Below are 24,302 nucleotides of genomic sequence, written 5' to 3'. Positions count from 1 at the left end.
TTTAATAATGATCTTAACTCTTGAGAAAACATGAACACCCACAGGTATCATTTATCAGGAGTCAGTTTTTAATATATAGGTTTTATTTTGCTAAGGAGAGGCTTAGGAGACTGAGGGGTTTATTGGAAAACTAGGTAACACCTGTGAAAGACAGAGTAAGGCGTGGGCCTTGGGTGACTCAGTAAAATGCTGCTTCTGCAAGTGAAAAGATCTGAGTTTGATGCCACAGTACGTGCATAAAATGCTGGATATGATGAATGGTACATGAAATGCCATAGCTAAAGAAGCAGAGACATGAGAGTCCCTGGGGCTCACTGAGCAGCGAGTCTAGCCTAATTGGTGAGTTTCAGGCCAGTAAGAGACTTTGTTTCAAAGGAAGTAGGCATCACACACAGACACTTGGACACAGTAAAAGAAAATGATAAAGCAGAAGACAGGATTGGGTATGGAAAGTCTGCAGAACATACTGTAGATTAGATGTCTGAGAGAGGAAGTAGATAGAGACCTAACTAATGGAAAACTCTAGATCAGGTGAGTAAGAAACTGTAGAACAAACAACGGCTGATGGAAGGGTCCCATAACAGGCACAAAGAAGTAGGCCCTAATATGCTCCACAGGCTCAGTGACTAGAGGCTGCTGGGAAATAACAACCTTGACCTAACGTTAGCACAGATTTAGAATGTGCTATAGCTGAAAGCTGTCCTGGAACTGCGCTCCTTGGGAATGAACAGCATGTTGTTCTGAAAAAAAAAATAAGATCAAAGCCTTCCATTTCCATGACAGGTACACACAGTAATTTTTATTTCATAAGGACTTTATGCATTTTATTTAAAATTTAAAATTTACTAGCAGAGAAATATTCAAAGCATGCCGTCATTTTGCTTTTAAAATCAGCAGGCTTTGCAGTGAAACACTCTCTAAAGTTCACCTCTGTGATGATCTTCTACTGTATTGACGATCTGCAAATAATTTATTTTTCTAAAATTTCTTTATTCTTCGTATCTTTCATAGTGTAATTGCTGCTTTTATTCTTTACTTAATAAGTTCAGAAACTTCCTGCTCCCCTCAGTATAAATTTATAGACCTAATTTTTTTCTTTTTATTTAAATTTATTTCATACAATACATTTTGATCATGTTCTTTATCCTACAGATACACGTGGGTCCTCCTCATCTCCATACCTGCTAACCTCATGTTCTTTTTCTATCTCTCAAAAACAAAACAAAACCAAAAATAAAAATACAAATTATGGCCCAGTCCATGAAATAGAACCTGTTTGTCCAACTACTGCAGCAGTGTATCTAACAGGACTGATACACATAGGAACTCACAAATACTGTGACAGCATCTACAAGAAAAGTACAATTTAAAACCAGTTTTAGGTTTCAGGGCTTGTAGCTGGATGATTGCTTTTCTCCTCTAGTAGCATACAAAATAACTTCCAGCTCCAGGAACGCTAGTCAGTAGAGGTGAAGTTTCTAACTGCACACAGGCTCATATTTGATGGCATGAAAAAATGTTGTCTTCAGAAACAGCGCTTTGCCTATCAGGTTACAGAGAACAACCAAGAGCCTTGGCAATAAGCCTGTGTTGTTGGGAAGTGTCTATGGGACCCCTTTAACCAACAGCTCAACAAGTAATAACCCATTCCTGTCACTGGAGGTTTTATTTGGTGGCATAAGAAGTCTAGTTAGCCCATTATACCACCCCCACTATAAGATGACTCCACCTAAGTGGAGTAATTGACTGCTTTCTGGTTGGGTGTGACAGCTACTCTACCAGAGGGAATTTCATTCTGGAACTATAATCCTGGTCAAAAGCCCATGGCTAGGCCATAGACCTTCTTAGAGAAGTTGCTGGCGTTATCTTGCTAAAAAGTCACGTCCAACTGCCTTCCAAATACTTATTATTATACCCATAGATATGGCTGCTCTCAACATTGGTCAGAGATGCGTCATTTTGCAGAGAGCATCAGTCAGTGGTACAAATGAGAGAGTAAGCGTTCATCCCTCAGTAAGACATACTAAGGCTAGAGAGCTGGCTTAGCAGTTAACATGCTTTCTGTTCTTCCAGAAGACCCAAATTCAGTTCCCAACATCCATATTTGCTGTCTTATATCCACCTGTAACCCCGGCTCCACGGCATCCAACTCCCTCTTCTGGCTTCTGCAACAGGCACAAACACATATGTGGCATATAGTCATACATACACACACATACACATATAATTAAACAAATAAATCTTTAAAAGGACATCCTTACAAACACACCCTATATTCCACTCAGGGAACATTGTAGGAGAGAAAACAGAGAAGAGGATGAAAGGACCAGAAATGGAAAAGGTGCTGTGAAATGCTATCTTCTAGACATGACATGGCTATCAAACTCATGAACACACAGCATCTGTGGTTACCTGGGCCAGACCTGCATAGGATCCAGCCAGGCAAAATTCCAGCATAGATTCCAGGACCCAACCCCTATGGAGAAGCTACTAGCAGTTAGTGGCAGCTGGGGAAGAATCATCCTTTTTCAAGGGTGTGACCACTGGACAGTTTTCCACGTTTCAGTGGCTGACCCTCTCCATATTCAGGGGAAGCACTATCTGGACTTAGTGGTTATCAAAACAAACATACATACAAGCAAGCATAAAACAATTGGGGAGTGGCTGTGTCAGGGCACACAGCTGGTGGGGCATCAGGGGTTCAAATGATCACATTTCACTGTATACATGTATGAAATTCTCTAAAGAAAAAAATGTATTTTGAGAAGTAACTTCTAACAGCTCCAGACACAACTGTAATGTGGTGACTCAATACACAGAAGATGGGTGAACAAACATTTTTCCAGACATAAATAATTTTCATTCTATGTAAAAATTCTGTTTTGTTTTGTCTTTAAAAATGGACCTTTTGCGTTCTGAGACACTAAAGAAAGTCAAAGACTCTAACTCTGAACATAACATAGGCCACAAAAGAGAACATTTTGTTTGAAGTAATGCATAAAATTATGCCTATCATTGCCAGAGGAAGGGAGCAACTCAGCTTTGATCATTTATTCTTAACAATCATAAAATGCCCTTTCTGCCACAAGTAAATCACAAAAGAAAAAAGAATTAAAGTTGTTTAAAAGAACATGAAAAAAAAGAGGAGCCACTCAAAATATCTAGATGCATAATTACAAAACAAGAGGTCAGGATTTAATCGTGCATAATAAATAAAGTATGAAATAACATCAATAGATGATGTGTTCTTACCAGGGCTTCATAATCTTCTGCAACTTCTGGTATCGGCTGCAAAATTAAGAACAAACATATGAGCTTCAAAACAATGATTTTTTCACAAGGAACATACCTTAAGGAAAATTCATGATTAGGGACAGGCCAGTAGAGACACTTATCCACTTAAAAAATCAGCAAGAGTAATCATTTGACAGTCACAATGATAACAATCAGAAAACCAACATGGCCATGGTCAAAAGAGGAAGAGCCACCCTCCCCATCCTCCTGTGGAGCGAGAACTGGTGACTTTGCAATGGGTAAAACTGTGGGGAAAGGACTAGACTAAAAATAACTTATTTTCTCTCTTCAGTAAAATGCCCACTGATTGCAAGTTCCTCCTCTCTTGACAGCAAGTGTAGGAACCATGGTGTTCAGTTAAGAAGCCAGGCCTGAGGCTTTGGGATGGAGCTTGCCACAGACAAACCTGACTGAATACAGGACACTTAAACATCTTAATGTATTTTAAAATATTTTATGCTTACTCATTTCAAGACTCTCTTATGGAGCCCAGGCTGGCCTTGCACTTGAAATCATCCTATCCTCCTGCCTCAGACTCTCTTAGCATTACTAAAGTGTTAGCATTACTAAACTTAGAAAAGGAAATTAGGGAGGCAAGGAACAACACCTCCTAGGCTCAAGAAGACTGAAAAGACTACTTTTCTCAAAGCACCTTCCATTCCTCAAGCCAGACAGATCCCCGTAGCTTTGAGTCTGCCTTTGGTGTACTGTCCTCTGGATTAATGCCTCTCCCTCCCTATAGCTCATCACATCCATAAGAAACAGGCTTTGATAGCCCATTTTCAGTATGCAATGTGCTTGGAGTTCATCAGAGCTGCAAATAAGCAGGAGGCTCCAGGCCCCTCTCTTCTCCAGCTGAGGCTGGTGCCTGCTTCTATCAGAACACTGAGACCTAGAAAGTTCCAGGTCTGTCTGCTATGTGATTGAGCCTATTGCTAGAAGAAGTAAGAAGATCCAAGCCCCAGATTATTCATTAGATAAAGCTTTGTGTCCTAAACCAGCGAGATAGGCATTTGGGAAGGGAGATCTTGACCTATGGGAGAAGATAGGGATTTCTCATAATTAGAGGATATTAAAAACCACTGTCTTGTCCCGATCAGCATGCCAGACATTTTCACCTTTTCTCTGTGCAGGTGTCACTTTCTACAGAATCATATATTAAGAATGTTTCATTTTTTACTAGTCTCTTGAATTTGTTATTATCCTATTTCCCACATATTCTTTTCCCAACACCCCATACCCACATATACACATACACTCACGAACAAATACAACAACAACAAAAATCTGGCTTTTAGGCTACTTGTAGGAGCATCGCTGACATCTGATTTTCTTTCTTCATCTTGACTGACAAAGGCACCAAGTTTGAACTAGCCCAGCCCATCTCTTAGCTCACTGCCTTTCCAGTCCTTTGAAGAGCAGGGCTCTGAACAAGGAGAAAGGAACAGAAGTTCAGGTGCACACTGCTAGGTACTTAAGTGGCTGCTGAATAATTTCACTCTTCAGGAAATAATATTGTTTATATTCTAAATGTAACCCTGAGGTAAGAAAGAATAGCGGGAGAAGTTGGGAGTACATGAGAAGGGAACAGGCCCCTCACCTAGGAAACTGGTTTGAAGTCTCCTGCCATGAAGAAGAAACCCACAAGTTAACAACTGCTTAAGCGTTTGCTCCTAGATCTAAGCTGTAGGTTCCTAGGAATCTCACCAGGAATCCATTTGCAGGGAAGGGCCTGTACTAACCCCCTCGGTTCCTAATTCCCCGCTAGGAGTCTTCAAAGCCTGTTCACTTATCTCACTTATGAAAAGAGAGGAAGATGGATTCTTAGTATGTACAGCTAATGCTAAGATAATTAATCCTGACTCTCCCTTGAGGAGCGCATACTTACACTGCTGTGTCTTACTCTGTGACTGTCCCCAGAGAAGCCTGTACCTACACTTGCTTATGTCTACACTCTATGACTCCTTTGAGTAACCTATAGCCACTCTGGAGTGTGTCTAATCCTCTATGACTGTCTCTTAGGAAAGCATATCCCACGCTCTGGGGTGTGTTCTATTTTATCTGTGATAACCTCTCGTTCTCTCTCAACTGCCAGGCTGAGGCTGTATTAAAATATATTTAACAAAGTCTCTAACTCTGCTTCATTGTTCCAACAAGTCCAAGTCCCAAATGCCGGGTCTATTACTGCTAATATCAAAGCCAAGTACCTGGGTTTGGCTGGGATCCATGCATCTAAAGATAAAGGGAACCACAGGCTTCTGAGGGTGATGGCATGGAGCTGTGTCTGTCCCTACACTGTTGACAATTCCTCCAGAAACCCAAATAGCCATATAAAAACTAACTCTAGGCATTAGTAAGCTGGGAAAGTAAAACACATATGTAAGTTTGTCCTCTTCCTTTTCATCTCCTTTATTAAAAACAATATTTATTATTTACTTCCTTCTTTTATCAAAAAGCCATTGACAATTGGCAGAATAAGAAAGTAAGGAAAGAGTGCCCTGAGCAGACATCTACTAGGGACATTTATAAGAACCTAATACAGCTACAGGGAAAAAGCTCTTCTTTGGAAAATGTCTTATGCCAGGCCTAAGTTTTCTTTTCTCTTCTTTTCTTTTCTTTTGTCTTTTTTTTTAATCTAGATAAAGGGAACATCATGGTGAGCCAAAAAAGAAAGAAATGTTTTGAAAATAATGGGAGACATTCAGAAGGACACAAAGACTGAAGAGCCATGGGACAAGAGGAGCATCCAATAAGTAATACTAGTGACAGAGGACAGCCCACTGAACAAACAGGAATAAAATATCCACTTGGTTACAAAGAGTGATGTGGCCATAAAGTTTAAGAACAAAACCTCTGGGGTGGTCATATAAACCTGATTTATAATGTTTATGAACCTCCATTGTTTCACAGTGCTAACCACGGCCAGTCTGAAATACCAACATGACATCTTTGAGCTCATATCTAGAATAGTTGTACAAAAATACAAGAAACTAACCAAGCATCTCATTAGAAATCAATAGTTAAAACAAATGAACACCAGACCATAGAGTCAGTGGTACAGAAGGAAAGTAGCTATGAAATACAGAAATAATAGCCCTGCAAAGCACTCACAGGGGAACTATCGAGACACAAGTAATTCGAGAAAATAATGTCAACGCTGGAGGTGAAACCGAGGTGATATGTTCAACTGAGTATGATTTCAGAGTGTTTTCCTACAAATTATTTAAGAATCAATTACAAATTTTGAAGATATGTCCCAATAAAGACACCTAGACCTAATCAAGTGGCCAAACGTAACATGGTCAGTGAGTGAGACAAAGACACATCGCGTGGCAACAAGAGGGTAAAATCTTAAGAGACCCCACGGGCATTTATGATAAAGGCCAAGACTATGGGCCAGAGCTTGAGAAAACAGTAGATGAAGCTGGAGGAAAACCATGAGTTTCCACGGACAGCTGTGCAAATGTGTGTCACACAACCTTCTGCATTATCAGGCTCTCCCAGGCTGACTTGAAGGGTTTTTTGTTTCTGTTTTGTTTCGTTTTGTTTTGTTTTTTAACTCTGCAAACTCTAGATAGCTGTTGATGCTATTGTCCTGTCTGGTGGTGATCTAACTGCTTCCTCCCTGCTTGTGGAAAAACACTTTTGTATCCATTTGCAATTCATCTCAACATTCCTTTGCTCCCTCTAAATCCATGGTCTTGTCTATATCTATAGGAGAGTCACAATGTCATGAAGAATATCTTTAACAAACAATACTGAGCCAGTCCTATTGGTTAATATACTAGGAGGTTCCTGGAAAGAAGCCGCACTGTCCTCCCAACCAGTTGCAAGACTAATTTACTGATTACCAGCAGTATTAGCCACCCTCTTTCCTCTTCTGTGTCTGATCTAACATCCTTGTGACTCTCAGGTGAAACCTTTTCGCATGTAGTAACTTAGCAGACTGCTGGTCTCTGCCAAAACTAAGAGTGGGATCAGAAGGCTTCAGAGGCCTTTAACAGGCTTTCCGGCTTTACTCTAACCTGCCTATCTGATGGCTTCACCAATGTATGTAGAAAGAATTTTAATTTATGCTTTCCTGTTCTGGTACTATGAAACACTATGAACGTGCTTCCACACTGGAACATGCGGTGACTTAAATCTGTGTTCCTGGGCCATGGTCACTAATATTTGGACCCAGAATAAACAGTTTATTGTTTCCTTTAAAGGGAAGAGTTGTGTTTTGTGTTGATACTGATAAGCTACCATATTAAAATACAGCCATCAAACAAGAAAGGAATGACTATGGAACTCTTCCAGATTTCAGAAGATTGTCAGAGGACAGGACAATTGGGTAGGGAATGCTACGTAAAGTTAGATCCTTCACATTAAAAGATACAACTAGTCCAACATGATAGTACACACCTGAAGTCCCAGCAACCAATGAAATGAGGTAAAAGGATTGCCAAACTGGACTACACGTCCAGTCTCAAAGAAAAGACAGGGCTTAGGGTACAGCTCAAGTTTGTGTAAACATGCCATCATTTGTTCTCTGTATTTTCAATTAAACAGCCAGCCAATGCAGGCAATGGAGAAGAAAACATGTGGGACATCCCGGGAGAACATCTGCATAGATCATACAAAACACCTTGTCTTATTCTTATATCCAGTCTTTCTCTGTCTCTGTCTCTGTTTCTCTCTCTCTCATACACACACTATAAAAAGATGGGTAGACAGACAAGGAGGTAGGTAGACAGAAAAAGAAGAATGGATGAATAGATAGATAAATGGATAGATGGATAGAGATAGATTGATTGATGACATATAATAGATAGATAGATAGATAGATAGATAGATAGATAGATAGATAGATAGATAGATAGACAGACAGATAATTATACTACAATGTCTCAGTCCCAAGTGTTTTTAGGTTTTTCATGTGTCCCACTATTAACGAACTAACTTGGAGTTATAGTCTGAATCTCAAATTCACTTATCTGTCCTTGAAACACCAAATGAGAGCAAGTGAGTGAGCAAACGAGAAAGAGCCAGACAGAGAGAACAAGCATAGGAGACTGTCTCACAAAAAGGCTAAGAAATGGCTTGCCCCAGAAGGAGGAATGATGGATGAATACATAAATGAATGGATAAATAGACAGACAGATGAAAAGATACTGCAAGGCCTCATCCTTCCCCCCACTGGCAGAGATGGACTCTTTCTTTGAGAGGTTGTGTGGCTCTTCTCATTTCCATTCCCAAGTGGATGGACAAAGCAAAGGAGGGTGAAGAGGAGCTGATCCTGTTTAAGGAATTTTCTGCCTCACAACCTCTGACAGAGTCAGGGCCTCTTTGGGCTGCGTGATGCAAATTAACTGCAGGGCCTCAGGAGGGCTACTCCATAGTGGACTGTGCTGGGTCCTACTGAGGGCATGCTGCAGAAGTCCCAGGCAGGGTGCTGAGATGATAGGAGCCTTCACAGACAGGGCTGAACACAGTGGTCACCCCACGGCCTCACAAGAGGTTAAAGTCAAAACCTGCAATTCTGTTAAGCCTGCCTAATACTCCCCCAAACAGCCAGAGCTTATGAGACACACCAAGTTGTCAGGGGTTCAAACTGTCCACTTGTGACTGTTTCAACAAATTACCTTTTGTCTAAGGACAAAATTTCAGAAAAGGTCTCTCATAGACAAAACTGTCACAGATATCCGAGTATTCCCCACACACCTCCTTACACACACACACAAATACACACATGCAGACACACAAATGCACATATGTGCACACATGTGAATACATACACAAATGCACAAATAAATGAACAAGCACACACACACATGCACACTGCTTTGGGTAGGGAGTTCTATATAGCGCTCAAAGAACACATACTTGGTTAAAGGAATAAGGTCTACACATCCCTCTTCGGTGTGGGCGCCAGCAACTCCAAATCTGCTGCACCATCAGCGTGCACAGTTCAACCTCCATCTCACTATCCTCATCAGCGAAAACAGCTCCAGTTCAGGGAAGGAAAAACTATTCGAGTTCCAGAAGTTCACTCTGGCACTACAGTAGCAGCTTCTACACACAGAACCAGTCAGGTTTCCTCCATGGCATCACGCATATGACAAAGGGTAGGGTGAGCACATACGTGACATTGATTAAAGATAATTACGCAAGAGCTTTCCATATCACTAAATGATTATGAAAACTGCCCTTTAAAAAACTATGAGAAATGATCTCAGCCCAAACAGTCAGTCACCACTTGCTAATTCCCCACTTTAGACAGAACTCCTGGAATGCCTCAGTATTCTTAGGAACACTAGAAATGTGTATGGAATGCCAGCACAGCAGTGACCAGAAACAGATATGTGTTCAAAGTAACAGTAAAGTATCAGGACGACATTCCAATAAGCTGCTGAATTGTTCTGACTGGGAAACAGTTTAAGCTTCCTATATCCTCTGAGCCAACAGTCTCCTAACAAAGTAATTTAAAGATTTTTTTTTTTTGCCAGTGTGCATGTATGTGTGCATGCTTGAGTTTATGTGTACCACCTGTGTGCAGGTGCCCAGAGGCCAGAGAGCATCTGAATCCCTGCAGCTACAGTTACAGGCAGTTGTGAACTTCCTGATGTCGGGAACTGAACCAGGGTCCTATGCAAGATGAAGCTCTTATCCTCTAAGCCATCTCTCCAACCTCTACAAAGAATTTAAATAGTCACCATTAGGAGTACAAGAAAGGTAATCAGCAAATGATAACAAAACATCCTGAAAATGAGGGAAATCTCTTACAATACGGGTACAATTGAACACTATGGATATCCCTTGAATTAGTTTAGTATCATCTGCCTATCAGCTGTATTTTGACTAGTTTCTAAAAAGGAAACGTGGAAAATTACAATAAAGGAAAGAATAACACTAGTGACGTGGGTACAAAAATCATATTGTGAAAGAAATGCCCATAATTCTACTTCTATAAATCTTATACATCTATGTATTTAAAATAACATGGTTATACACGAGGATAACAAATGTGGTTGCTTGTAAGCATTCTTATCTTTTTCCTTCTGCAGATTTATACATATTTAACAACAAATATAACTTCATAAGGAATAAGAGTTAATTTTCATAAAGACTGGGTTCTTCAGAATTTCTTTCTTCGGTCTTGGCTTTACTGTCCAGGGCGGTGTTCTGTCTTACTCATATGCTTATGGTGTCATGTTTTCTTCAAGCTGCCAAGTAGGAAGGAAACTGTAAGTGTTCTGCCCTCCATTCTTGGAAAAGTACTTTGTTGTCTGTCCCCAGTAATGACTGGCCCCTTAGTAAGGGAGGGGTGATGAGTGAACAACACAGTGTGTGTGTGTGTGTGTGTGTGTGTGTGTGTGTGTGTGTGTGTCTGTGTGTGTGTTGGACTTGAGTGAATGGCACATATTTTCCTTCTCTGAATCAAGACAGAGATACTATTTACAGTCTCTGAATAGCCCCCTTTTGTTTTCCTTCATTCTTTAACATTCTTCCCCTTTCTTTCATTGGGCAACATAATCCCCACAATGCTATTTGTTTCCATACCTGGTTCAGTTAGAATCCAGGGATACAATTTCCAAACTCCACAAGGATGCAAATATTCATTTCAGGCTTCAAGTGCTGCTCTGTGCCAGAGTGACACTGTGCTGTACTTTGTTACTGATTTCACCCTCAGGCCTCTCCTGGTACCAGCTGGGGACAGACCTTAAAGAAGCCTTGGGCAACAGCAAGTAGCTAGAACTGTCTGAACATCATCATTACTAAAAGTAAGGAGGAAATTTTCCGTGGTCTTTCTTCAATATTTCTTAACATTTTCTACAAGCCCCACTAGGGGAACACCCACATTCCCAGCAGGCCCTCTGCACAGGAATCATGATTGATCAGTTTTCCAGCTGTTAAGGGTTTCTACTCCAAAGTTTCCTGGTAATTAATTAAAGTCTTGCTCTATATTTAACCAAGAACCCACTTACTTATAAGAAAAATAGCTTTTTTCCTTTTCTTTTTAACTTGAGCAAAAGAACAGAAAAATGTCTGGGGATCAAATGAGTCACCTGAGATGCAGGACTGGCAGAAGAAGGGGAAAAAAAAAGAGACCTTGGGGTTTCATGCCTACTTCTTCAGTCTTCAAAACCAGCATGGCTTTGAATTTATGCAAAACAGCAAGGGAAAGCAGGCAGAATCCCAAGAGATGTTCTCCCTTCCCAGAAAAGTGGCAGGATGGAAACAAGGAAGAAAAATGAAAAAGAAAATTCACCCAAGATCTGGTCTCCTGCTGCTTAAACTGTCTGAAACTTGACAGTATGTGTCAAAGTTGCAATGGTTGAATACAAACGATTATCATGTTAATTAGTACGACATTCTTTTGAAAATAAAAATAAGTACTAAAATGTATTGTTTGTTCACAAGGAACATCTGGTGTTGACATTCTCTCTCAGTGTACATGAGCAGCGTGATACAATGAAGACTGGCCCTTGACAACTTGGAGCTAGGCTTACAAATTATTCTGAATAACTGGGTTATGATGAGCCATAGAGAAAGGCAATAGGATAGCTGGGAGGCAGGTAGGGACTATCCGTTTGTACACTATTTTCTCATAAAACAGAAGTGGTCGTGGTCTTTTGACGACTCTTACAGGCTGAGCTAGGGGAGGCCCAAAGTTCATATGTTGAAGCTGCAACCTCTACTACTTGAGGATAGAACTGCGGTTGGAGACGGTACCTTTAAAGGGCTGATTAGTTTGGAATAAGGCCATTTGACACCAAACAGGTGCCTCTTTAAAAGGAGCAAAGCTGAATATGCAGAGCTGCTGGGTTGTGCAGGCACATGGAAGAGGCACATGAGAACACAGGAGGGAAGTCAGCATTTGTATGGTAAAGACAGGCCTCAGAAGAAACAACTCCCTCTGACAACTTCCGGCCTTCAAGACGGTGGGAGAAGGGGCTTTTTTTGTTCTTTAAGTTGCTAGTGTCTGGAATTGTGCTATGGTACCCTTAGCCATGGGAAACTAGAATAAAGAAGGTCTGGATATGCAGGTTTCGCTGACCAAACACAGTGGCCAACCACAACCTTGTACTCATGATACATCACACATGGAGCCCTGACTTGGAGACCCTTACTATTCAATTTGTATTTACTATTGGCATCTTTGTAAATTCAGATGTGTGCACATGATCTGGTTGGAACTATAAATATGTCCACATACCTACGCATATATAAAAGAAGCACTTCCTCTGAGAACCACTGGCACTAGAACATCCCCCCTTGATGTATAAACGGCCAGCACTGGAGAATATCAGCAAACATATAGCGGCAGCTTTATACTTTAATTTATAATGTCCTCCTAATTATGTGTTGGGTCTGAAGCAGAAGGCCCAAAGCCTCGCTGTCTTGGAAGGACTGGTGGCCATCTGGTTAAGGGCATACTCATCCCAGTCCAATGGGATTCTCTGCTGCTCACTGGAAACCAAAATGAAGGGCTGTGATTGGCAACATCAGCTTGATGGGCATCATCATCACCTTGGAGACAGGTCACTGGGCATGCCTCTCAAGAGTTATTGTGATCAGACTCACACAAAGACCACTGTGGGTGGCACCGCTCCTACAGTCAGGAGTCAGGATGCACAAAAAGGAGAGAGCGAGCTGAGCACCAGCATTCCCACTTGAGCTTCCTGACGGCACGTGCAATGTGACCAGCTCCCTCATATCCCTGCAATCACGGCTGCTTTGCCACGACGGCTTTATCTTGGCGCTGAGTCAAAATGAGCCTGTTCTCCCTTCAATGGCTTCTCTCTAAAAAATTAAAAAGACTTTACTCTTATTTTTAACTAGGTATACATGTGTGTCCTGTGTAGGGGCATGTGCGCTTGTTAGTGTGGTGCCCTCAGAGGCGAGAAGAAGGTCTCAGGTTCCCTGGGACGGCACTGATAGCTGGTTGTGGGCAGCCTGATATGGGTCCTCTGAAAGAGTGGTGTATGCACCTTCACCACTGAGCAATCTCTCCAGCTGGAAAGCTGCTTTGGCCGGGTTTTTCTTACAGCAACAGAAAGGTAGCTATGGCAACATTCCACCCTGCATTTCCTGTGAGGTTTCCTTCACAGGAGGCACTTTGTTTTCCTGCTCAAACCCCTTGTGGCCAACTCATTCTCGATTTCTTCCTGGCTCCTTCAAACTCCGCCATGTCTAGAGGGAAGTTTTAGTCATCACAGAAAACTCAACAGACACCAAAGGGCATTGCTACAGTGGCCTTCGCCCAGATCACTAGCACTTGTTGGTGTTCCTGTTTTTTATTTGTTTTTTTGTTTTGTTTTGTTTTGTTTTGTTTTGTTTTTAATTTGGTTCTAGAAATTTATTCTACTTGTCTACAAGACAAAATTCCCAATCCTAAACTCAAAGACCAATGAGACGGGAGATGCTGGTGTTGTTGTAAAACCTACTGTTCCTGAATGGGACACAAAGGATCTTTCAAATGCTAACTGCAGAGATTAAATGACACCAACTGTGGGAGGAAGGAGAGAGCAAGGGCGAGGACAGAGGAGGAAAACAGACAGGTCTCCAGTGTGTACAATCATCCATTTGTTCTATGTACCAGTGAGAATGGAAGGGAGAGTTACATGACCAGACTTAAGCCCAGGACTCGGGAACTGTTCCTCTCCTTCCTCCTCCTCCTCAGTGCACCAACATGTTATTAAATGTATCAGTATCGCCATGTGCTGTCAATGCCACCAGCAGCCAACCCCACAGGCAAGCATTCTGATCCTCTTCCTTCCAACTGGCACCTGATGATGACATACATGTGGAAGCTGGACCAGCCTTGTTTCTTAGTCTCTCCCGTCACACCAGAGACGATCATCTTCACCAAAAATGGTCAGCTCTCTACCAGAAGTGCTAACCCACTTCTCTGTTATGACAACAAAATCTTCCTCTAGGCCTCAGTCCCTGCCTCACCTCCTAGGCCTTTTAAGATCTAATTAGCCCATCCTCTAGCCTTCTGATCTCAGCAGGAATTAATACCCAATTAAATTGTGACTATATAATCATCTTCACCAATTCCTGGGAAGACAAGGTTCACATTCAAAAAATGTTGCCAATTGTCACCATTCTGCATACAGTAAGTACTCAATATTTATTATTTTAAATTTCAAATTACGTGTTTTAATTATTAAAGTGCTCCTTTGAAAGGGTATTTTAAGAGTGCTCTAAATATAATCTAAAGCATATGATTATATTATTTTATTCCAAGCAGAGGAAGGACATTCCCTTGGATAAGCAAGGAGTTTGAGGAATTAAAAGTCTAGAGAATTATAGTCTTAATGTGGGCTAGGCCTTTTAAGGCAATGACCTAATGTTTTTCCTCACTACCCTAAAAGTTCAGTTGTTAAGGGACTCTGAGCATGCTCCACCATGTGTCTGGAGGACACAGCTATGGAAACCACAAACCCATGATCTGAAGATGTGTTCAAGCCACTTTTTTCAAGAGTCTGGCCAAGGTCTCCTCTTTAAAGCTGGAAACTGCCAGAACAGGGAAGGAAGCAGACAATGTAGTTGTAGAGTGGACAGAGGGAGGCATGGGGACGGAAGCTGCTTACTCAGTGCCAGTTTCCACCATGTGAGTGAGGAGTGTGATGCCATCCAGGTTTATGAACTCCTGAGCAAAGGTAACATCCCGGGAGAGGCTGGCCAAGTCCTTCAGGGCTTCCAACTTGGCATCCATACTTGTCGACTGTATTCGTTCATGAAGCTGCTGGGCATTTTGAGCCTGGGGGAGACAAAAAAAAAAAAACAAAAACAGAATGAAGATAATACATACTATTAATTTGTCTTTGTGTGTGTGTGTGTGTGTGCGTGTGCGTGTGTGTGTGAATACAATAGCACAAAAATCAATGAGCCTCTGGGAAATAAATATGCACAGGCCAGAAGCATAGTGTTTAAAAACAGGGCACTTCAACAGCGGGTTTCCACTGGAAAGACTCCTCCCTCCAGTGCTCCATCATTCCTTCCAGGAGGAAAATAACAGGGCCCATTTTATGGAAGAATGAACAACAAGGGCGAGTGCACATGAATATTAAAGCCTGCAAACTGATAGGGTGTGACAGACAGGGAGAGAAAGGGAGGTTGTTTACTTTTTCAATAAAATTATTATCTAGAAGTGACAAAAAGCTACTTGCTTAGTTAAGCAATTACACAAATTTATACATCATGATTAGCCATTCAGTCAAAACTCTGAGTAATAACTGCCTGCATTCAGAAGCTTCATTAGACACACAAATGAGTCTTTGCCGTTCCCAACAGCATGTGTTTCTCGCGAACTGGCTACTTACTGTATGAATTTGAAACAAAATAACTAGAAGCCCAATTAACAGCTCTTCCTAGAATTAATGTTCTCCTTGCTAAGGCTTTTGCCCTTCTGTGATGCATGCAGAGAGGAGAGGAGTGGAGATGGGTGGCAGGGCTGAACTTCAGAGAACCAGGATGCGTCTGCCTTGTTTCTTCTTACCAAGGTTTGTCAGGATCTGCCATTAGGTAGGGCAGGCAGTGGGACAAATTACACCCAGCCCACCCACTTCATTATTTAACTGCAAACCACAGCTGAAGGTTGTGCCTTCCTCGGTCTTCCCTGGCATTTGCTCTTTCCTTTGATGTTTGTGACACTGTAAAGATACACTGTAAAGATGAGGGCACTATGGTTTAGAAGTGATTTGTCCCTCAGGGGTTCATGTGTTGGGAGATTGATCCCCAGTATGGGCAAGTCAAGAGGTGGTAGGACCTTGGTGGGAGGCTTGGTGGGAAGGTTGTTTCCGATCCCTGACTGGTGACACTCTGTCTTCCTGTTTCACACCTTACCTCTCTCTGTTATAGGCACTCCCTACCATGGCTTCCACAGTGAGGGCTTGAACAGAGTTGAGTTGACAATAGTGCCAAGTTCTTGAACCTCTGGAACTACAAACTAAACAAACTCCTTGCTTTGTAAATTACTCAGCTTCAAGTATTTCATTACTATATCAGAAAGAGCATACATAACCTGGTATTTGATATCAACAACCAGCTAACACTGCTGAACAGAATTTACTTACAAAACAACTAACAACCTGTGTTCTCTAATTAAAGCAGGATTATAAAGTAGGGGTAGAGAGCAGTCCCCTGTGGAGAGAAGGAAGACAACAAGGAATCCCAAGGAGTTTTTCTGGAACCCAAACGGAAGAGCACATGTTGTACCATGTAGCCAGAGTGTGCCACGATTTCCTATTACATCACAGCTGATGGCAAAAATAAGAAAAGAACAAAGGTACTGGACAGGGATGGAGGATGGAAACTCATTCCCAGGTAACAGGCCAAAAGCCGTATGTCAATCAGCAGAACAACATTTAATAGAGGCTTCCAGAACACCTGACCCAGAGAGCTTCTAAAACCACGTAACCTTCATCCACACAATTTCTTGATCTGAAAGCCTGTATTGGGGTCTCTAAAAACATCTGCTGAACAAGCTCGGGCTGCCACAGTGCCTCTTCCCAATCCCAGGCTGAAATGACTTCCGCATCAACCAGAAATGCGTATCTCGCAGCAATGGTGGAAGCGTGCAACGCTGGCACTGCTGCCCAGTCCCCTCCCATCCTTCCCGGCTGGCCTTCCAGCTATACTGCACAAGAAGAAAACCTGCCCATCCCTTTAAAGTTGTGCAACTGTCAGCAAAGACCTTTCGCTGAGAAGGGATTGTGCAACAACTTCTCGTCCATTGGAATGCCTTTGAGGGAGCCCTACTTGAAGGTAAACTAATGAGTTAGTTAATTTAAAATAAGGGAAGAGGAATAACCACCAAAACTTGAGCAGAGAAGTCAAGAATGGAACAAGACGAGAGCCTACCACAGAGGGCCTCTGAAAGACTCTACAGGGTATTAAAGCAGATGCTGAGACTAAAAGCCAAACTTTCGGCAGAGTGCATGGAATCTTATGAAAGAAGGGGGAAATAGAAAAGATCTGGAAGGATGTGGAGCTCCACAAGGAGAACAACAGAACCAAGTATCTGGGCCCAGGAGTCTTTTCTGAGACTGCAACTCCAACCAAGGGCCATGCATGGAGATAACCTAGAACCCCTGCACAGTGGTAGCCTGTGGCAGTGGTAGCTGATAGATCAGCCTCCAAATGGACTCCCTTGTAAGGGATCAGGAGCTGTCTCTGACATGAACTCATAGGCTGGCTCTTCGATCACTTCCTCTTGAGGGGAGCAGCCTTACCAGGCACAGAGGAAGACAATGAAAGACAGTCCAGATGAGACCTGATGGGCTAGTGTCAGATGGAAAGGGAGGAGGACCTCCACTATCAGTAGACTTGGGTGGGGGCATGGGAAGAGATGAGGGAGGAGGGAGGCCCTGTATGTTCCTCTGGGACAGACCTCTCTGCAAACTGGTTCTGGGTGATGTTTTTTTTCCTTAAGGCAGGCCACGCTCCTTCCCTGAAATTTACTGAAGGGGCAACTCTTCTTAAAGCTCAGTGTTGTACCCTCACCCTGGCCCCCTTGTTTGCATTTGGGAAGTCTTCATCTTCATCTCAGGACTTATGTAAAGCACTGAAGGGTGGGGCGGGGCACAAGGAAGACTTGTGGGACTGAAGCAACCCAGTGAGACTTAGTACAAAGCTCCTTGCTAGATGTGTCGTCAGCTCTGCCAGGTGAGACAGGGAACTTTCCTTCACCTTTTTTAAAATTGACCTCATTTTCTGATCAGGAGATTCATCTGGGAATTGTGATGGAATTACATTAAAGGTTCCCTGAAACCCACAAAGTGACAGATTGTTTTTCTCAGCTGAGAAGGAACCCCCAGCACGAGCTGGCCAGGAAAGGGGCCATGAGTCCCAGATGCTCCCTCCAATAAAAATCCTACACAGAACTGACAGGACTTCGTTAGTGCGGCATCTGTGCAGTTGGTACTAGAAGAGATTGGATAGGTAGTAATTTTATCCAATTGCTAAACAATCTGAATGCAAAACTTTCATTTTATAGAATAAAGCTGAATAAAAATCTTTCATGATCAAACTGGGTTTTCAAAAAAGGAAATTTCTGGTCTGGATATCAATTAATGGCAAAACAATTACACACAATTTTGCCTAACTCTTCTCGGGCAGTTTTTCGATGTTATCTATTTCAAAGCAAAGCTAGCCCTCATAATTCTCATATTCTGACTCACAGATACTTCTGGAAACTTTATTCTGAGTCTTGCATATTTGAGAGACAGCAACAAACAGGACTTGCCCACCTTGGGGTGAGAGGAGGACACTGTGAAATCATAGGAATAAAAAAAAATAATGATGTGTTGCTAATGGGAAACACAAAAATGGAGAGCTGTGACAGAAAACAACTGGTGACTTCTTTAGATGGGGTGATCCAAGAACAGGCTGCCTAAGGCAGTGCCATCCATGCAGAGGTGAGACAGAGGCACGCATACTGGGTCTGGAGAGACAGTAGGCAGAAGCGTCAAGGAGTGCATAAGCTCTACAGGGAAAGCATGCCTGGAGTGTCTCGAGGGATAGGCAAAGACCTCTGGAAGAATAAGATGGAGACAGAAGGAGGTAGGGACAGAAGAGGTGGCAGGACACAACACCCTTGTTGTCCAGGATTAAAGAATGCTGGAGGCTTCTTAGGGGATGATGTGCCTCTCTAAAATGATGCATTTAGACATCTGAAGCAGATGTCCTCTACTCTGAAAGGGAGACCTCAAAGTTGTGTTTACATTCACACACCAGATGTTCCTGTTCAGCATGTGACACAGGATAAAACAAGTAAAATTATAAACCAAAATCCAAGAAAATGTGAGGTAGAATAGGTATATCTTTTGACAAGAGTATTAAAGGCACAAGTCAGTGTAGGAATATATAACCATTTGTGAAGGCAGGGTACATGCATACAAGGATATATGTCCATTAGCAAACCAGCTCCAGGAAAAGAAATATGTTAGACATGCTAACTAGTAGTCCTCTCTGCTCCCCAGACAGTTTTGTTTTTCCCTTCCACATCATCAATATGTATGGAACTTTGTTAGGAGCCCAGGGCAATAGTGCAGTCAGGTCTTTCTTGACATAGAGCCAGCCTAGATAAAACACTGAGTCTCACTACAGATTTGTAATTAGCAGAGACAATGGGGAGCGCGCGCGCGCGCGCGCGCACACACACACACACACACACACACACACACACACACAATGAGACAGTAGCCTCTAAAGGCCAAGGTAACAGCAACTTGACATGATGAATGAAGAAGGCCCGTGAAAGGTCCAGGACGCTCTGCTCAGCTCATCTTGTGGTCACTCAAACCCACAAGCAAGCTGTAATTTCTAGGCACTGGCAGGAAGACACTGGGAGATGCCCTCCCCCACCAAGCCCAGCAGGCGGTCCACAGACCTCATCACTGCTTTAGGCTCAAGATGTTGCGGGGTAAAACGTATGAGTTTTTAAGGCTCTAATGTAATTTTCAACAAGAAGAACTTGTGGTAGCTGCAGTACCCACACTTTAATTCTAGCCAGATGCTTTTCCCGATTTTTAATTTTATTTTTAGCCTAGCACATGGCTGCAGCACAAACTGAAAATGATAGCTGGATATACATTCCGCCACCTTTGCAGTGTGGAAATAGTAACACTTGCAGTACTTTGTGCATGTCATTTTTCAGGAAAGCAAGGAAGCACACTGTGGAGAAACGCACTCTAACTATGCTAATGTTGCTACGCAGTTTCTCTACACATAAGAACGATCGTGATCCCAGTCATCGCCTAAATATATTGCAGCATCCTGTTTAGCAGCTTTTATTCAGAGACCTTCAGATGTTTTATATAGAATCAGCTGAGAGGAAACAGGGTAATCAGGCAATGCTTTTCAGCTGATTTTAGAAAACGTGTTAATAAGAGATCCAGGCTAGAAAATGATCAAATACCCACACACCCCATCCTGCACACACACACACACACACACACACACACACACACACACACACACACAGAGGAGAGACAGAGAGAGACTGACTTGAAAGGCAGTAATAGGCTTTAGTTTTTTTCACTGCATGAATCTGTTCAGTGGTGTCAGCTGATGTGTGAGCAAATGGGCCAAACCGATCAGACAGCCACTATCCCATTCATACTGTGAGAACTGCTGCTGGACTGACTACCACAAATTTCAAGTCTTCACCATCCATTTACTTGCGACAGTCACCCTCCTGTTGTGGAAAAGAGAAGGCAGAATGCTCCTGTGATTCTAGAGTCTGCCTGGGACAATATTACAAGCCGAGTTCACTGTCATCCGTATGTACCAGCAGTCACATACAGCAGACCAAGCTGGGGAATTTTCAATGACAAACATTAAGATCAACTTACTGGCGATGTAGTTAATCGGAGGATAGTGCCATTCTTTATTTCATTGCGATTCTGCAAAAGATGAAAGAAAAGCTTTAGTAAATCTTTAAGTAGAAGTTTGATAAAGAGAACAAAAGCAAATTTAACTCTGTCTTGAGTCTATGCAGTAGACATTCATATGATTCCCTCTTTTCTCATTTGTATAATTTTCAATTATTTATACAAAGAAACTTAACTCAAAAAAATAGGAATATGAGACCTCAACATAGAAAATCAAACTAGTTAAGTATAAAAGTACATTCAGGGAAAATGGCCTAGAAGCTCTATACCAGATAGAACTGAAACCATGTCTACACAAAACCTTGTACACTACCATCCACAGAAACGCATACTCTTATGTGAAAAAAAAGCTTCAAAATTAATTGTGGTAATAGTTGTTAAATTGTAAACCCTCCTCCCAAATAAAATAAAAATAATCAAGTTGAACATATCTAAAATAGTTACTTTTTGTTTTGCAAAGTATATCTCAACAAAGCTGTGATTTTGAAAGTGTTTCCTGGTACATGATCCCTTAAAGCAAGGAAGAAAGAACATGAATAAACAGATCCCAGATCAGTCTGTGAGCAAGAGCTTCCCTTGGCATCCTTAGCCCTGAAGGCTGAATTTCACTGTCCATTCCAGTTCTTTCCACCAGAGTATGCACCATGACCAGCCTCCAGAAGGTGGTAATCTAGCATGGGCCATAGCCCCAAGGAGCTCTGAGACCAGGAGGCTCACTTTCCACATCCTCTGAAACATGCCACAGGCTATAATGCAACAGGTGCACAGAGGTGGTAGGAAATTCCTCCCGGGTGTGTCAAAGGCCCATCCATCACTTGTTCCCGTGGCCAAGTCCCACTACTTACAAACTATAAATTCTCTATAAAGAACAAGCTGTCAGGGGCCAAAATGAGCATTCCCTCCAGAGAAAAGTGCGTCTGGATATTTCACATCATGCACCTACCCTCAATGAAAAAAAAAAAAAAACAAAACCCCACAGTGGGCCTTTCATCTCTATCTAGACTGTCCCAGAAATACCAAGCACCCTGTAGGGAGCCATCTTTTTATTATCGGAGGGACAAGCAGTGGCTACAGAGCAGACTGGCTGGGAACAGTGATGAAAATTCAGCTCTTTTCAAATTTAATGAGTCTACAATTCTATGAGACTGAAGGGGAAGTCAGCAAACACTGGTTTCAGTACTGAAGGAGCTGGATGTACACCATCTCTCCTCCATGACCAGCTTCTGGACACACTGAGGAATCAGTGTATACATTTTAAAGACTAGAAACCAAAGTTCATCATGACCCAACATCAGGGTCAAGACTGGAAGGATTCTGACCTGTGTGACCTGACACTGTTCGACTTGTTAGTCCTGTCTGCTGCCTTCCTGAGGCAGCCCAACAGCCAGTCAGCTTTTATGAGAGCACAGACATGAGAATGAAGTTAGAGAAGACCCTGTGGCTCCTCAGAGCTTCATTCTCAATTCCAGGGCAACACTATAACGCAGAATTCTAGGAGGAGTTGGACTGCCCCCGGCTCCCACTTGGATTCCTCACTTTCTGCAACCAGAGCAAGACTTCTATAAAGAAAGTGCCAGAGGTTGGTTTGTCTACTTGCTTAAAGCCAAAGAAGTATTCAAACTACTTACAGGCAGAGCTGGGTTCAAATATCTAGCTAACTATTCTGATCTGATTCCTCTTCCCTATTCAGGGCACAGCAGGTCCTTGCCTGGACTGTGTACAAAGAGCCATTCGTGAGCCTGGGCATGGACTGTTTAAAATGGAAGCCGTTTCTGCTGTCCTTAGAATGGCAGCCATCCTCTCTGCCCATGCCCTTGGGTCAACAGCTAACTCCCCTCTGTGTAATCGGTGATTTACATTTTGCATAGAGATGGGTGGAAGGGAGGGGAGGAAAGGAGAGAAGAGGGGTGAGCAGAAGAAGAAAGGGAAGGGAAGGGTAGGGAAGGGGCTATCACTATAACCATAACAAACTTTTAGCTCCTGAGACAAGGCAAACCGAGAATAGAGAATGGCAGTGGTACAAGCCTTGCTTCCAGGACTACATCCACACAGGAAGATCAAACAGATCACACCTCTTCCATCCTGGCTATAAAATCTATTAACAAATGGAAGGGCTGAGTTATTCTGGTGTCATGAATCCCACCATAGCAGCACACTGAATCACGTAGAAGCAGTCTGCCAGGAGTGGAAGCTTTACTTCACTTCCTAGGTGGGAACCCTGCTACAAGTGGCACAGATGGCAGCAGGCCCGGCTTCTCGGGTCATTATACGGACTCAATGGCTAATCCACTGATGCTGTTTAGAATAGGAATCACTCATCAAAAATACAAAAAAAAAAAAGCCAAATGTTTATTATTAAACACAAAAATAGCATCCACAAAATACCCTGCTGAGCCCTTTCATGTTTTAGCTAGTCCTTACATGTATGCTCTTGTGGTTGGGTGTGAAATCCACCCCCCCATGTGCTCATATGCTTGAATGCTTGGTGCCCAGATGGTAGCACTGTTTGAGAAAATGTTTGAGACCATGCGGAGGTGGAACCTTGCTCGAAGTCCATCACTGGAGTAGAGAGCGGCAGTTTTACAGCCTAGGCCCACTACCTGTTACCTCTCTGCTTCCGGTAGGTGCATGAAGTGTGACCGTTCTGCTTCTTGAATGCCAGTTCAACCTCGTGTACCTGCTGCCATGCCTTCACAGCCATGATGACCGTGTGTCATCTGGAGCTAGGAGAGCCCAAATAAAGTCTTTCTTCCCTAACTTCCTTTTCATCATGGTAGTCTAGCAGACAGACTAAAAAATGACTAACAGATAACCTGACAGGTAAATTTCACAGTACACTCTGCATTACCCTAAAGACATATTAGCACATTCCAGAAGAATAGTACATATTAATAAGCTCATGCCCCTTCAATGAGCAGATCAACATGGCGACGGAGAAATCCTGTCCTAGAGCTGTTTCTCATCAGAGACTGGGCACCTCTCACTCTCTCTTTTACCCTACTCAGTCCTCTTTGATTCATTCTTCCAAGCACCAACATTGTGTGTGTGTGTGTGTGTGTGTATAATACCTTTACATAATACTTACTCATGTTGTCATGTTGTTCATTAGTCATGTCATTTCACCCTAGAATGGCATCTCCAAAGGACCGAACAGTGAGTATATCCTGATGTTATTACTGCATCTAAAACAAGGCCTTGCGTGGCCTGGGCCCTGTCAATGCTCAGTAAGCATCTGATGAATGAATGGCTACATTGCTATATTCCAGGTCATAAATGAAACACTGAGGCAGAACCAAAATAAGACATGATTAATCCTCATTCTCTAGAAAGTCAATTTTAAAATCCTGACCCGCATAACTTTATTCTCTCAGGAGTCTTCTACTGGGGTCAAAAGCATTAGTGCTCACTACAAGAACTTCCTAAAAAGCCCAGAAACTCTAAAACGTAAGGCACCAATTATTTTCAAACCAGGATTCCTTTGACTCCAATTCAAAATTCTCTTTTGATTCTACCAACCCTGGAATGTATGTAGTATCATGATCCTCTAAATCAAGGTTCTAATTCTCAGCAGATTCTGTCCTTCTCTGATGGTTTTGTCTTAATTAGGCTGTCTGATAT

The 24,302-nt window shown here is 42.4% G+C and overlaps 1 protein-coding gene across 5 annotated transcripts in view; it reads right to left on the bottom strand.

Annotated features, from left to right (window-relative positions):
* Nucleotides 1–24,302, bottom strand: part of Elmo1 (engulfment and cell motility 1) — a 517,373-nt gene that overhangs the window by 345,657 nt on the left and 147,414 nt on the right. For all 5 annotated transcript variants that reach the window (XM_055597231.1, XM_055597230.1, XM_055597234.1 and 2 more), the window contains exons 5-7: nt 20,646–20,696; nt 14,880–15,049; nt 3,253–3,288 (exon numbers count right to left, since the gene is read on the bottom strand). In XM_055597231.1, the coding sequence (XP_055453206.1) occupies nt 3,253–3,288; nt 14,880–15,049; nt 20,646–20,696 (257 nt within the window). The remainder of the gene's footprint in view (nt 1–3,252; nt 3,289–14,879; nt 15,050–20,645; nt 20,697–24,302) is intronic.

The sequence above is a fragment of the Psammomys obesus genome, unplaced genomic scaffold, assembly GCF_907164565.1.
Source record: "Psammomys obesus unplaced genomic scaffold, mPsaObe1.curated_primary_1811, whole genome shotgun sequence".
Classification (NCBI taxonomy): Eukaryota; Metazoa; Chordata; class Mammalia; order Rodentia; family Muridae; genus Psammomys; species Psammomys obesus.
Note: the sequence above shows the minus strand (reverse complement) of the source record. Positions and strands in the feature narration are given on the sequence as shown.